Here is a 14411-nt window from a genome sequence, read left to right as displayed (position 1 = left end):
CACCCCCTTTTCTCCCTGACCACAAGTAACATTTCCCCTGTTTCCTCCTTCGTTCCTTCCTTCCCTAATCTATAACCGCTTCCTCGCTCTCGCCATCTCGCATCCTACCGCCGGGGTTGCCATGGTCTTCTTCAATCACCTCTCCAGCGGTTCCACCTTCGACGATGACTCCTTCACCACCCGGGTATGCCTCTCTTCTCTCTCTCGGGCTATGACTTGGAATGAAGGATTTTAACCCGGCAGGCGATTTGAGTCATTTCTTCCTCTTGTAGCTCCCTAGGACCATCAGTTGCAACGAATGGAGCGGTGTGGCTAAAGATATGTCTGCTCGTTGTCACCATCAATCTCCATGTGTGAGGCTAGTTGCGTTTGAATCTGTGGACAGTGGGACGAAGTTTCTGGCATGTGCAGAGAAGGTTAGACCCTCTTTCGTTGTTACAAATTATTTGTTAGATGTGATTCAGACACTGTCATGGTCCCAACCCATTCATACCACACCTTCAACCAAATGCATCCTAAGACAGTGTCACAGTTTGTATCTAGTATCTAAAAATGTTGCCATCTCATCAGCGGTGCCATTAGAAAATTATTTGGCACCACTTCAGCAGTTTGTGCAACCAACTTTGGTCCACACATCCGAGCAGACAAGCAGTAAAATACTAAATCTTTATGGTACGAAGGAACTGGGCATCGGGAGCAACTAGGTGCTCCGGAGTCTGGGTCCCTGAAGTTTTTCCGCTGCATCGGCTCGCCAGTCTAGGGCATCGGTGCGAGATGTAGCAATAGTTGTCTTTACACCGGTTTTGGCATACATAGTGGACGGATTTAGTGCTATTAGTTATATGTTACTAAATTTGTGCATGTATACACCTGTTAGTATCAATTTGTTGTCATTCAAACACTGTCGCTATGCTATTGCAGTTATATTTACCTTCGTCATAAAATGTTCAATTTGTTATTTATAGTACATGAGTAAGAACTTGTAGCGTTGTTGTAGTTAATTACATCTTCTGATGTTTCAGAATTTGGTTGTTGTCTCAGTAGCAATTAATTCATTTGCACATTGATCTTTTTGAGAAGATATGTCATAATTAACCTGTTTCTTCAGTTTTTCAAAATAAGTATTGGTGATTTTCTATGTTGCTATAAACCCATTTCCCCTACAATTGTTACTGATTTAGTTTTAAATATTATAGGATGAACAGAAGTGTTCTTACTTGGAGTGGGTTGATCAAGAGTGGCCACAGTCTTTGAAGATGTGCCTAGCAAAGCTCCGGAGCATGTATGAGGAAGAGAACAGAGGTAGACTTAGAGGAAGTGTTGTTAACGCTGAAAAATGTTTGAAGATACAGGATAAAAGGAGGAAGGTGGAAAATGAGCTCAGATTTTTTTTAAATCAAACTTTGCTAAGATGGTATTGGCGAAGGAGGAGGCATTTTCCTAGTTGGACAGTGCAATATAGGTTCTTGCTGAACTGAAAGCAGAGGTGGATAAGACGTGTCTGGATGATCTCGATTAGGGAAATGTATATATTGTTCTAATATTGTTCTTATGAAGTTGAACTAGCTATATGTTGTACTGTGATGTTTTCAGGTAGCTATTGTACTGTGATGTTAAAATATATTTATGTGCCTGATATGAAATTAGCAAACAGCTGATCGATATGAAATATGAATTTGTGTAATACTGGAATTATTAATTATAAACTAATAAACGTGCTAAATGGGTCATGCAAGTTTGCAAACGATTCTAGCAGTAAAAGCGCTTGTGATGGATAGCCCAATGCCACACAGTTTTCTTCATCAAATCATGTGTGATGTAGTTGATAAAAGCAAACGGTTAACCAAGACAGAGCGTGTGTGATAGTTACACCTTTCACACACGATCCTATACATAAAACTGTGTGGTATGTACATACGAACGGAAACGTTTTCCTTGGATTAACTGTGTGGGATGTACATAAGAACAGAAACATATTCTTTGGATTGGCTGTGTGTGATATACATATGAACGGAAATGTTTTTCTGAGATTCACCGTGTGAGATGTACATAAGAACGAAAACGATTGGGTTTCGATGCCTTGCCCGATCGCACAGGAGCTCATTTTTCCCCAGCCAGTGTGCCAGGAGGGCCTATCCCCGACGGTTTTTGGATCGTGTGGGAAGGATCCCCCTATCGCCCACGCTCACTTGGCAAGGTTCCAAATGTTGTCGCGAAAAGGGCTTAAAAACCGTTTGTATAGCACCGACGCGTACCAGTGTGTCCTTAATGCTTGTCACTAGGGCCTGAGTGCCATGATTTCGGATCTGAACCTATTATGTTTTCATGAATATATGTGAGTTCTTGATCCTATCTTGCAAGTTGTAGGCACCTATTACGAGTTATGATCCGTATACCCCAAGGTGACAATAATTGTGATTCTTTCTGATGATTGTCGTAGTTTGAGGAGTTCTATATTCACTAAGTGCTAATGCTTTGTTTCGGTTCTCTATTAAAAGGAGGCCTTAATATCCCTTAGTTTTCATTAGGACTCCGCTGCCACGGAAGGGTAAGACAAAAGATATCATGCAAGTTCTTTTCCATAAGCACGTATGACTATATACGGAATACATGCCTACGTTATATTGATGATTTGGAGCTAGTTCTCTGTCATCCTAGGTTGTGACTGCTACATGATAAATATCATCCGACACAATTATCATTGCCGATCCATTGCCTACGAGCTTTTCACATATTGATCTTTACTAAGTAACTTTCACGTTGCCACTGTTACAATCACTACAAAACTGCTACTGTTACTTTTGCCGCCGTTACTATTACTTCCATACTACTTTGCTACTAAAAACTTTGCTACAGATAATAAGTCTTTTAGGTGTGGTTGAATTGACAACTCAACTGCTAATACTCCTGAATATTCTTTGGCTCCCCTTGTGTCGAATCAATAAATTCGGGTTGAATACTCTACACTCAAAAACTGTTGCGATCATCTATACTTGTGGGTTATCATGTAGTGACGTGGCATCATTAGCAGAGGGTTACTGTAGCTTAATTATCTGGGTGTCACAGGGACTGGCCTTTGTTCGCCGACCTTGTCTGTTGGACTCCCTGCTGCGGCGGGCAATGCTGGTCCGAACACGCTCTCCTTGGTTGGAGAGAGCGGCGCCGCGAGCCTAGAGGTCGCCCCTGGACTATCTGCACCTTCAGAGATGCTCGCTACTCCATCTACGCCTGTTGTCTGGGGTGCAGGTTAAGTGCTGGATGATCAGGCGACATTCCAGTTGTTCCTTCTCTACTTTAGGGGAGGGCTAAGGTGGGAGGGCCTACTAGCATGGCTCTCACTATCACGTCGTTGGACACCATTGGCTTTGCTTTGACGACGACGGCTCCAACATCTCTTCGGAGAGCTAGCAAAAGCAAGGCGCTAGCGGGACGAAGGGCGGTCCACGGGCCGGCCATCATCGACATCGAGGCCGTTGTGCGTGCGATGGAGGGGAAGCTCGCGTCGGGGGAGCCGGGCCGGCCCAGTCGCATGGGATGCCACGACCTGTTTTGTTTTTAATTATTTTTCCTATTTTTGTTCTGATTGTTTGCTTTATTTTTGTACTTTTCTTTATACTTGAAAATATTCTACATATATACACGAAAAACACTCTTGAAAAACACATTTGGAAAATGTTGAACAACTATTTAAAAAATGTTGAATAGGTATTAAAAAATGTTGAACAAGTATTCGAAAAATGTTTAACAAATATTTGAAAATGTTGAATAAGTATTGAAAATTTTGGAAAATATCCTGGAAAATGTCGAATAAGTATTAAAAAAATTTGAACAAGTATTTGAAAAATGTTGCACAAGTACTTTGAAATGTTGAAAAAGTATTAAAAAATGTTGAAAAGTATTTGAAAATGTTCAATAAGTATTAAAAATGTTGATTGGGTATTTAAATAATGGTGTACATGTATTTAAAAAATATTGAATAAGTATTAAAGTGTTGAACAAGTACATAAAAATATTGAATAAGCTTTCAGAGAATATTGGACGTGTATACAAAAAATGTTGATCACTTATTAATTTTTTTTGACATATATGAAAATGTAGAGTGAAATCAAAAACAACCATAAGAAAAAACAAAAAATGGAGAAGAAATGTTACAGATGTATTTGAAAAATATTGTTGACATATACGAAAAATGTAGAATCATAACAAAAACAAACATAAAAAACAAAAGAAAAGCCAAAAATGGAGAAGAAAGAAACCAAAAAAAATATAGAGAAGAAATAAGAAAACCAAGCGAAAAATGAATAAGAAAAAGGAAAACCAACAAAAAAACAAGAAAACCCTGTCAAAAAACAAAAACATAAAAACCGTGAAAACCAATGGAAAATAGGTGAAATGGAGAAAGAAACAGAGACAAATCGGTGAAAACCCAGAAAAAACAAAAACGAAAACCTAAAAGTCCGGTTTTAAATACTTCATCTAGTTTGCGTCCTATGTTCCTAACATGAGCAGAGCGATGGCTTTTTTTTTTGAAAAAAAAAGCCATCGCTCTGCTCATGTTAGGAACATAGGAGCGATGGCTTAGTGGTAGCAGGGCAACCAAGCAACGAAGAGATCTTTGGATCACGCCCCACGTGTGACCTTTTCTCCTCTCCTTTATTTCCTTTTATTGCGCTAACGGGCCGGCCCATTACTCTAGACCTCGACATGAGAAATCCCATACGTCCCGCTTAAAGTGAGAAATAGTCATCGCGCAAATTACTAGTGGATTACTGTTGTCTTGTTGGCTACACTATTATATTTGTGTAAAGTGCAAAAGAAAAAGACAACATGTAATGTAGGATAATATATTTATTTAATTACTAACATTAATCGGGTGACCCATCGGATTACTTCTGGGTATAAAATTATACACATACCTTACCACAACTAATCGGGTTAGCCATAGGTAAGACCCATAGGCGAAGTCTATGACCCATATCCTACTCATTCGGGTCGGATGCTCATAGGCGCATGGACCCATGAGTCAGATTGCCAGGTTGAATTGGGACAGACTGACTTCCAGAGTGTGCGTCACATATGAGTGCACAACATAAATAAACAAAAAACAGGATCGGCTGGGATTAAAACCGGCGACCTAGTAAAGTATGCATCTCGGTTTTACCTACACTAAAAAGCTCGTGGAGTTCAATGGGCTGCAGTCAGTGCGGCCCATTTTCCACATGTTAGTTTTTTTAGAGATTATAAAAAATATGTAAACTATATTCAAAATAATATAAAAATAATGCAGTTTAAAATATTACGTAATGAAATTAATACTTAAGAATTATCAAATGTTTTCATAATTTTTAGAATCATTCACATATTTAATAAATAACAAATCTTGAAAAGTTTTATATTTTAAAAGGTTAATCTAATTTTCAAATTCTTAATGTTTTTAAATAAAATTTACGTGGTCCTTTTTAAGAGTGTTACTTTTTTCTTTTTGTTTGGCCCTTCCATATGTGAGTTCTTTTTTTAGAAATTTGTAAAATTATGTGTAATTGTAATAAAAATGAAGTTAGAGTGTTCTTGTCTTATAAATAATATGTTGACAAAAATAAATTAATTTCAAAACATGTTAATGTAATTTTTTATAAATATTTGCATATTATTTTAAAAATCATGTAAATAAAATAATTTTGCAATTATAAAAATGTATTGTAAAATTTTAAAAGTGCTCATTTGAGGATCTATATAATCTTCGTGGTACACTAGGCTATTAATTATTATTTTTCACACATATTTTATTCAAAAATATATCTTTTGACAAATAGATAAACTTTAGAAAAATACTTGTGCAGTAGTGTTGATAAAGAATTGTGATCCTTATTGAAGAACAAAGTAACCTTGGTGAAGTGGTTAGCGCAGGTCACGCGATGTCGCGAGCTCGATGGTTTGAAACCCAGTCGTGCCTTTTTTTGTTTATTTCCCTGCAAATAAGTTTTTCTCAACACTAGAAGTGGGTCCCGCACCATGCTAGCATGTCTAGTCAGCAATGCATACGTAAATTTTTTGAATACTTTGGATTGTTTACCACATGTGTCACATGGTGAATACATACATATCTGGACGTGATTTGAACCGTACTGCCAAGTTTTATGACCGGTTCGGTGTATTTTTTAAGTTTAGATAGCAAAGACATCGATGGCAAGTTTAAGCACCATTGGTGTTATTACCTCCTCTAAGAATGCCCAAAAATCTAAGAAAATCTTCTTTACTTGCCTTACAATTTAATGGTAAGCCAAGGTGGGTTATTGCCATATGCGAAAGCATGCACCCGATGTGATTGCAACAGTATGGTAGCAAAGAAGTCATCACAATTGATAGGGCGAGATGGAGCTCTTGAAAAGATTACAACTCAGTCCCAACACACCTATGAAAATCTCCAACAGAGAGACAACCACCTACACATGAGCTGATGAAGTGCGAAGGAAGACAACAGTGGCGGAGTTTGACAGAAATGCCAGGGGGGCAAAAAAACAAACTATACATGTTTGGGGGGGGGGGGGGCTAATAAGAATACTTTGTCCAAATTATATCCACCTAAAAAAATTCCTTCAAGGATTTGTGTTGGGCTGGGGGGCCACAACCCCCTCAGCTATACATATAGCTCCGCCATTGAAAGACAATAACATCGTCGACGTAAGTTGAAAGCCTTTATGACACAGTGTCCGGAGTAAAGACATCTAAAAGACCCACCAGCGATGAAAGAGCATCACCCTGGGGAAGACCATGACCATGCCAAATAGGCGGACCAGGAGCACCATTTTGGAGAGTTCTTGAGAATGTCGACGATAATATAAAGGAAATCCATGCTCCCCACCTTGGACCAAAACCTTTAGATCTCAAGACTTCCAAAAGATAGGGTATGACAGGCAAATAATAAACATATAATTGAAGAGACTATCTCTTAGTGAAAGAGAAGGAAAAATTCTTTCATATTTCTTTCTCTTCCATGTTAGCAATCATCCTACATAAGGTTGAGACATAGTAAACCATTGTAATGCCAAGTATATAAGAATTAAGGAAGTCTATGTTCATTGACATGGTCATGCATGTTGCTTGTGTGTTAGTGTTTCTTTCGCAAATACTTTGACTTCCGCCGAGTCAACTGTCAACAAGAATGGCTGCTGGTCAAGCACAAACGCACGCAAGTGGGCTGCTAATGCACTCCTACGTGTACATAATGTTAAGATGGAATTATTTATCCACAAGTCCATGTACTTGAGGCTGGTCTTACGCAAAGCAAGTGTGTCCATGGCTGCTACGGCGCCAAAACATAACGGCAATGGCGTCTGACTCTGACCAGACCAGCATATATAAAAACTCGACGAGCTTATCTCCCGTGCACATGTACACTGGGAAAACAAACACCACGGCGCGCGAGCTGGTGGTATCACGATGAGAGCGCTCGCGATCCTCCTAGTGATCACCACTGCGGCGACCTTGCCTCATGTTGCTCTCGCGACAAGCGATGATCAGCGCCGAACGAGCATCCTGTGGCGCCGCGGCTCCATCGCCGTGGGGGACGACGCCCTGGTGTCCCCCAGCGGCGGCTTCTCGTGCGGCTTCCACCGCGTCGCCACCAACGCCTACGTATTCGCCATCTGGTTCACCGCCTCGGCCGATCCGCGCACCCTCGCGTGGGCAGCCAACCGCGACGCCCCCGTGAACGGCATGGGCTCCCGCGCCGAGCTTCTCGGGGATGGAACCCTGGTGCTGCGGGACTTCGACGGGCTGGCCACGTGGAGCACCAACACAAGCGGCACCGGCGCCGATCGCGCGCAGCTGCTCAACACCGGCAACCTTGTTGTGTCCGACGCCGCCGGCCGCACCCTGTGGCAGAGCTTCGACTGGCCCACCGACACGCTCCTCCCCGGGCAGCTCATCACGCGGCGCGCGCGCCTCGTGTCGGCAAAGGCGAGGGGCTCCACCTCCTCCGGCTACTACAGCTTCTACTTCGACAATTTCAACATCCTCAACCTCGTGTACGACGGCCCGGAGATCAACATGAACTACTGGCCGAGCCCCTTCAAGACGTGGGTGGAAAACAAGCGGACGGTCTTCAACAGCAGCCGGCTCGGCAGCCTCGATGACCGCGGCCGCTTCTCGGGGAGCGATAATCTGCGGTTCGCCGCCTCCGACATGGGCGCCGCTGGGCAAGTCATGCGGCGGCTGACGCTGGACTACGACGGGAACCTCCGGGCGTACAGCCTCGACGCCGCCGCCGGCGGGGTCTGGCGCGTCACGTGGGTGGCGCTCTCGCGGCAGTGCAGCGTGCACGGGATCTGCGGCCGGTACGGCGTGTGCGCGTACGGGCTGGCCGGACCGGCGTGCGCGTGCCCCGAGGGGTTCGTGCCCAGCGACCCCGGCGACTGGAGCAAAGGCTGCCGGCGCTTGTTCGACATCCAGTGCGGCGAGGACGTGTTCTTCGCCGAGCTGGCGAACGTGGACTACTGGGGGTTCGACAAAAAGTTCCGCCAGATGGCCACCATCGACGAGTGCCGGCAGCTGTGCATCGACGACTGCAGATGCGAGGCGTTCGCCTACAAGAAGGGGGGAGCTGGCTTCTGCTACACGAAGGCCTCTCTGTGGAACGGTCGGAGCTCGGACCCCATTCAGTTCATGTACTTCAAGGTGCCTACACGCGTCCAGAAGAAGCTCAACCTGTCGTCCGTGTTGGGCCTGCGCTTCGACGGCCATGGCTGCAGCACCACGCAAGAACGAAACGTCAACGTCGGCTACTCGCCCTCCCGTCACCTAAAGAACTACAGCGGCAGCAAGATAAAGTTCGTCTACCTGTACAGCTTCCTGGGGGGATTGTTCGTCGTGGAAGCCGTCGTCATCATCGCCGGCTACCTGTTCGTCTTCCGAGCCGACCCGGCCGCGGTCCAACGTGTCCACGACGATGGCTACACCTTGGCGATGAGCCACTTCAGGAAGTTCACGTACGACGAACTGTCCAGCGCTACCTGCGATTTTGGCGAGGAGCTCGGGAGGGGTGCGTCGGGGGCGGTGTACAAGGGCGTCTTGGACGACGGCCGGGACGTGGCCGTCACGCGGCTGGTGGAGGCGACGACGCCGCAGGCCGAGGAGGTGTTCCGGTCGGAGCTGAGCGTCATCGGACGGATCAACCACATGAACCTGGTCCGGATATGGGGCTTCTGCTCCGAGCGCTCGCACAGGCTCCTCGTCTCCGAGTACGTCGAGAACAGCTCGCTGGCCAAGGCCCTCTTCGGCGGGGAGCCCGCGCTGGGGTGGCCGTCGAGGTACAAGATCGCCGTCGGCGTCGCCAAGGGGCTGGCCTACCTCCACCATGAGTGCCTCGAGTGGATCCTGCACTGCGACATGAAGCCGGAGAACGTTCTGCTGGACGCCGACCTGGAGCCCAAGATCACCGGCTTCGGCCTGGTGAAGCTGCTCAGCCGGGAAGAGGACGCGTGCGGCCAGGCGCCGTCCCGTGTCCAGGGAACAAGGGGGTACGTCGCGCCGGAGTGGGCGCTGAGCCTCCCGATCACCGGGAAGGCCGACGTGTACAGCTTCGGCGTCGTGCTTCTCGAGCTGCTCCGTGGGCAGAGGGTCAGCGAGTGGGCGGCGGTGGAGGGCGTGCCCGGAGGTGATGAGCAGGCACGTGTGGATCTACAGGAGATCGTAGCGTGGTTCCAGGGCCAGACGCTGGAATGCCAAGGTGAGCGCTCGGCGCCGTGGCTGGATGAGTTCGTGGATGCACGGTTGCTCGGCGACTTCAACCGCTCGCAGGCGGCGGTGATGCTGGAGGTGGCGGTCACGTGCGTGGAGGATGATCCCAGCAGGAGGCCGAGCATGAACGCCGTTGCGCAAAAGCTTCTCTCGGCGCACGATGTGGTAGGCTCGGCGTCCCTGCGCCGTGTGTGTCCGGTTCCTGTCCATGGAATCAGTAGTCTGCACTTCGTCTGAATCTCTTGCGGTTAGTAATCTGCCAACGAAAAGTTTGGCAATGTTGCTACTACAAAGGTGTACTCCGTGGTAAGTGATATGGATCGAAGGGAATAGTGTTTTAGGGTGGGCATGTAGGAGTAACTTAGATTTAGACACCTCAACGCTAATATGCGTACGCGGTAACAGAATACGTTATCGCAACATTAAGGAACCCGAGACAAAATGAGTCACCATCTGAATAAATAAATAAATGAAAGTTTGCATGATATGTTAACCATTATAAAGGTAATAATAACATGGACTAAGAGGATGCTTGGATCCAAATTACTTATTTTAGTCTGACTAAAAATAGTCTTTTTAAAAGGCTAAAGTTTCAAGCACCCCTGACTAAAGAGGGGCTAAAACTAGTCTTGAGACTAAAAAAATTTAGTCAGTGGTACCCCTGTTAAAATGTGGATTAGTCCTCTCTCTCCTCATTCAAATCCTCTTCTTTAACACATGCAAGTTCTAGATTGGAGGATTTGGAGGATAATAAATGCTCATTAACTTGATTTTAGTTTAATATTTGGATCCAACCATGGGTGAGGCTAGCAAGTTTTAGTCCCATTACTTTTAGTCATGAGACTAAAACGTATCCAAGCACCCTCTAATAATATATCTACTTCCTACTATGACGGTATGACCGGTCTTAATTAACATGGTGTGCAGGGCTGTCTTCAGAAATTTTGGGACCCGGGACGAAATACAAAATGGGACCTAAACTTTCAAAAAATTGTATAGGTAAAGAACTATCCAACAACTACTCCATGCAAAAGCATCCAAAAATTAGCTCGGCTGCACAAAATATTTAAAACTGAATCTCAACAAAATAAATAAGATATGGAAAAAATAAAAATAAGGGATACAAAAAGAATACCAAATCAATAGTTTGCTTCATCCACGCCTCCCATGTGTAGACACTCCTGTTGTTGCAGAGCGCCAATGAAATATATTTTCATCTTATTTTTTTGTAACATGAAATAAAGTCGATATAAAAAGGCATCCATTTTGTGTTTAATTCATACATACACACAGTTCTTTTCAATTCAAATATTGTTTGATGTTCGAATGCATCGATTGATTTAGAAATAAGAGCAACTCCAACGGGCCGACCCAAACGGACGGCGCTTTTGTCCGCTTTTTGTCCGTTTGGGTCGGCCCGGCGGACACAAACGTCCGACGCTGTGTTTGGATCGGCACGAGCGTCCAACGCTGGCCCGACCCATTTTGTCGGCGCGCCAAAAAAAGTATTGCAAGCATTTTGAAAATAAATACATGCATTTAATTAAACATAAAAGTCGGCCACGAAGGCCAGCGAAAGTCCACATTACATTAATTAAAACACTAAAAACTAGACGACACACTGCCCTAGGCGTCCTCGTCGGCGGCGGCGTCTGCGTCGGGACCGGTGAGGTCGATCAACGTCGGTGCAGGGCCGGCCCAGGGGAACACCGTGTTCCAGACGGCGATGATGTCAGGCTTTGCCGCCGCTGCCTGGGCCTGGCGCACCTCCTCTTCAGCCTCGCGCTCGAGCATCTGCAGGCGCTCGCCCTCCCGGCGCTCCTCGGCCAGCCGAACACGGCGCCAGTGGTCGAGGTAGGCCGCCTCCTGCTTCTCCGTCGCCCCGAGCCATATCGGCGGAGCGCTGACCCACTCGCGCACTACTCTGGTTCAGGAGTAGCGCTCGAGGTAGACCGGCTCCTCTGGCTCGGCTTTGGGTGGGGACGGCGGGGCCACTAGCGGCACGACATAGTCGCCCGCCGCAGAGAGGGCCATGGCCTCCGCCATGGCAGCCTCGAAATCCACCTCGTCCGCCTCCCTCCATCGCTCCTCCTCCTCGCTCTCCTTGATGGCCGCCTGGTAGGTGGCCTCGGCCTCCTGGTCCTCGTCGCGGACAACGAGCGCGGGCGGCGGCAGGCTGTGGTCGACCCCGCAGACGCCGTGTCGCATCGCCTCCTCGTGCTCGAAGGCGAATCATCGAGCCCAGTTGGGTGAGTCGACGGCGAAGTGCGGGTCGGCGCGCTGCTCCGACGTCAGCAACGCCCGTCGGCGCCGCACCTCCTCCACATGGGCCCTCGCCGTCCGCGGCGCCGCCGACACTGGGATCCTCTCCAGATCCAAATGACAGTCATGCGGCAGCGTCACGTCCGGGTATGGCAGAGGCACGCGGTGGTGCCAGTGCCACTCGGCCTGGTGCAACGACACGTTGATGCGCTGCCTCTGACGGGGAGCGCGCGCCGGCGCGGGAAGGGCGGGGAGGGAGCGGGAATGGCGGGCGGGGGCTTTGCCCTTGCGGCTGCTGCCGATGCCGGAGAAGAAACCCATACTGGCGGTGGCTAGGGTTGTCGCCGGCGTGGAGGCAGGGGTGGCCAGATGGGGACGGGGGGCGAGTGGTAGTGGATGAGGACGGCCCCGCCACACGCCCGGCTTAAAAAAGGAGGACCGCCGTCGCTGACGCGTGGGCCCAAGGTGGGCGGTCGTCATAAATTATGTTGACCATCATAGTTGGACGACCGCCAGGTGGGGACGCATCGGACGGCGAGGAGACGCGCGGCACGTCCGCGCCAACGCATTCCAGGCGCAATTTTAGGCCGGAAATGGGTCGGCGCGGACGCCGAGCGGACACGATTTGAGTTTAGGTCGGCGCGTTGGGTCACCACTTTTGTCCGCGCCGACCCAAACGGATGCGGGCGGTCGAAATGAGTCGCCCCATTTGAGTTGCTCTAAACACACGCAGAATGTCAATTCAAATACATCTTCGATTGTTGTTTGCCTGTTTCCGTCCAAGAAATTACCCACGGATCCATGGCTGAGGAGAAGGTGTTTCGGCTTTGGAGTCGTAGCTCATCTTGGGCATAACGGAGGCAAGACCAGCACCTGGCAGCAGCGGCAGGACGGCCGGTCGGAGACCAGGGAGTAGTGCCATGGCGCTAGGGCGGAGCAACTAGCCAGCGATCTGCAGCAGGCCACATCGGTCATTAATTCATGGACCGGAGCATGGGAGATGGCAAGAGGCGGCCCATGCGTGCTAGGGTAGGACTGAGGTCTGGGGGATGCAGGCGGAGGCTTGGTAGTGGGTCTAGACCCTAGGGCTCAGTCCGAAGCAGGCGTCCCACATATTGCGAAAGACAACGTCGATCGACTCGCATACGGACGTGCGGGACAGAACCAGGCAGTTTGCCTTCCATTTTTTTCTCTGATCGGGCCCCATAATTTTTTTGGGGGGGACAGGGGGGCTGTGCGGTCGACCAGTTTGGCCCCCTCATTGACGGGCTTGATGATGTGTTTAATACTAGCGTACAACCAACAAATCTTGACGAGCATTCATTATTTCAGATGTTTCCCATAAAGGCTCCCGGCCCAGATGGTTTTCCAGCACACTTTTTTCAGCGGCATTGGGATCTTTGTGGCGAGGAAGTGACAGGTATGGTAATAAGACTACTTGAAGGAGATGATTCACCGGAGGATATCAATAACACGTTCATCGTTTTGATTCCCAAGATTGCTAGTCCAAAAAATTTAGGACAATTTCGGCCGATAAGCCTTTGTAATGTGATCTACAAGATCACTTCCAAGGTTTTAGCTAACAGGCTGATGATAATCCTTCCGGATGTGATTTATGAAGAGCAGTCAACTTTTGTCCCGGGACGTCTAATTATAGATAACTTTATTACAACTTATGAATACTTGCATTACATGAAAACGAGAAGGGTGAAGGGCAATCATTTCTGTGCTCTGAAGCTTGACATGATGAAGGCCTATGATAGGCTTGAGTGGTCATATCTCAAAGCGGTGATGCTAAAACTGGGTGTCAGCCCGAGGTTTACTGAAACCATCATGAGGTGTGTATCTTCGGTTTCTTTCTCAGTTCTTTTTAATGGTGGAATTCTGGATGCTTTCAGGCCCTCACGGGGTTTGCGACAAGGGGACCCTATCTCCCCTTATTTATTTCTGTTGGCGGCTGAGGGCCTCTCTTGCTTACTGAAAGCACAAGATGTAGGGATTAGAGGATTTTCTGTTGCGGCCACAGCGCCGGCGGTAAACCACCTCCTCTTTGCGGATGACAATTTGCTTTTCTTTTAGGCAACAACGGAGAGTGCAATTAAAGTCCAGGAGTTGCTGAACAAATATTGTGATGCGTCAGGCCAACGCATCAACACAGAAAAATCGTCAATATACTTCAGCAAAGGTGTGTCAGATCCATTGAGGAATGTGGTTAAAGGTTTGCTTGATGTGCATAATGAATCGCTTTCGAAGAAATATCTTGGGCTACCAACTGATGTTGGCAGCTCGAAGGAGGGGTGCTTTCGGTACCTAAAAGACAGAATTTGGAAGCAGGTACAAGGATGGATGGAAAAGTTCTTATCAGCTGGAGGCAAGGAAGTTCTCATTAAATCGGTAGCACAATCCATACC

General features: G+C 47.3%; 1 protein-coding gene across 1 annotated transcript; it reads left to right on the top strand.

Annotated features, from left to right (window-relative positions):
* The first annotated feature begins 7381 nt into the window (after positions 1 to 7381).
* LOC125523469 (putative receptor protein kinase ZmPK1) lies at positions 7382 to 10202 on the top strand. The gene has a single exon (XM_048688506.2). The coding sequence runs from the start codon at positions 7441 to 7443 to the stop codon at positions 9973 to 9975; it is 2535 nt and encodes an 844-aa protein (XP_048544463.2). The 5' UTR covers positions 7382 to 7440; the 3' UTR covers positions 9976 to 10202.
* The last annotated feature ends 4209 nt before the right edge of the window (positions 10203 to 14411 follow it).

This window comes from Triticum urartu, chromosome 7A (genome assembly GCF_056163025.1).
Source record: "Triticum urartu cultivar PI428250 chromosome 7A, HENAU_Tu73, whole genome shotgun sequence".
NCBI classification, from domain to species: Eukaryota; Viridiplantae; Streptophyta; class Magnoliopsida; order Poales; family Poaceae; genus Triticum; species Triticum urartu.
The sequence above is the reverse complement of the archived record's forward strand: the minus strand, read 5'-3'. Positions and strand labels throughout refer to the sequence as shown.

Coding starts and splice junctions, on each gene's coding strand:
- LOC125523469 (XM_048688506.2), top strand. CDS start 7,441: ATGAGAGCGCTCGCGATCCTCCTAGTGATCACCACTGCGGCGACCTTG.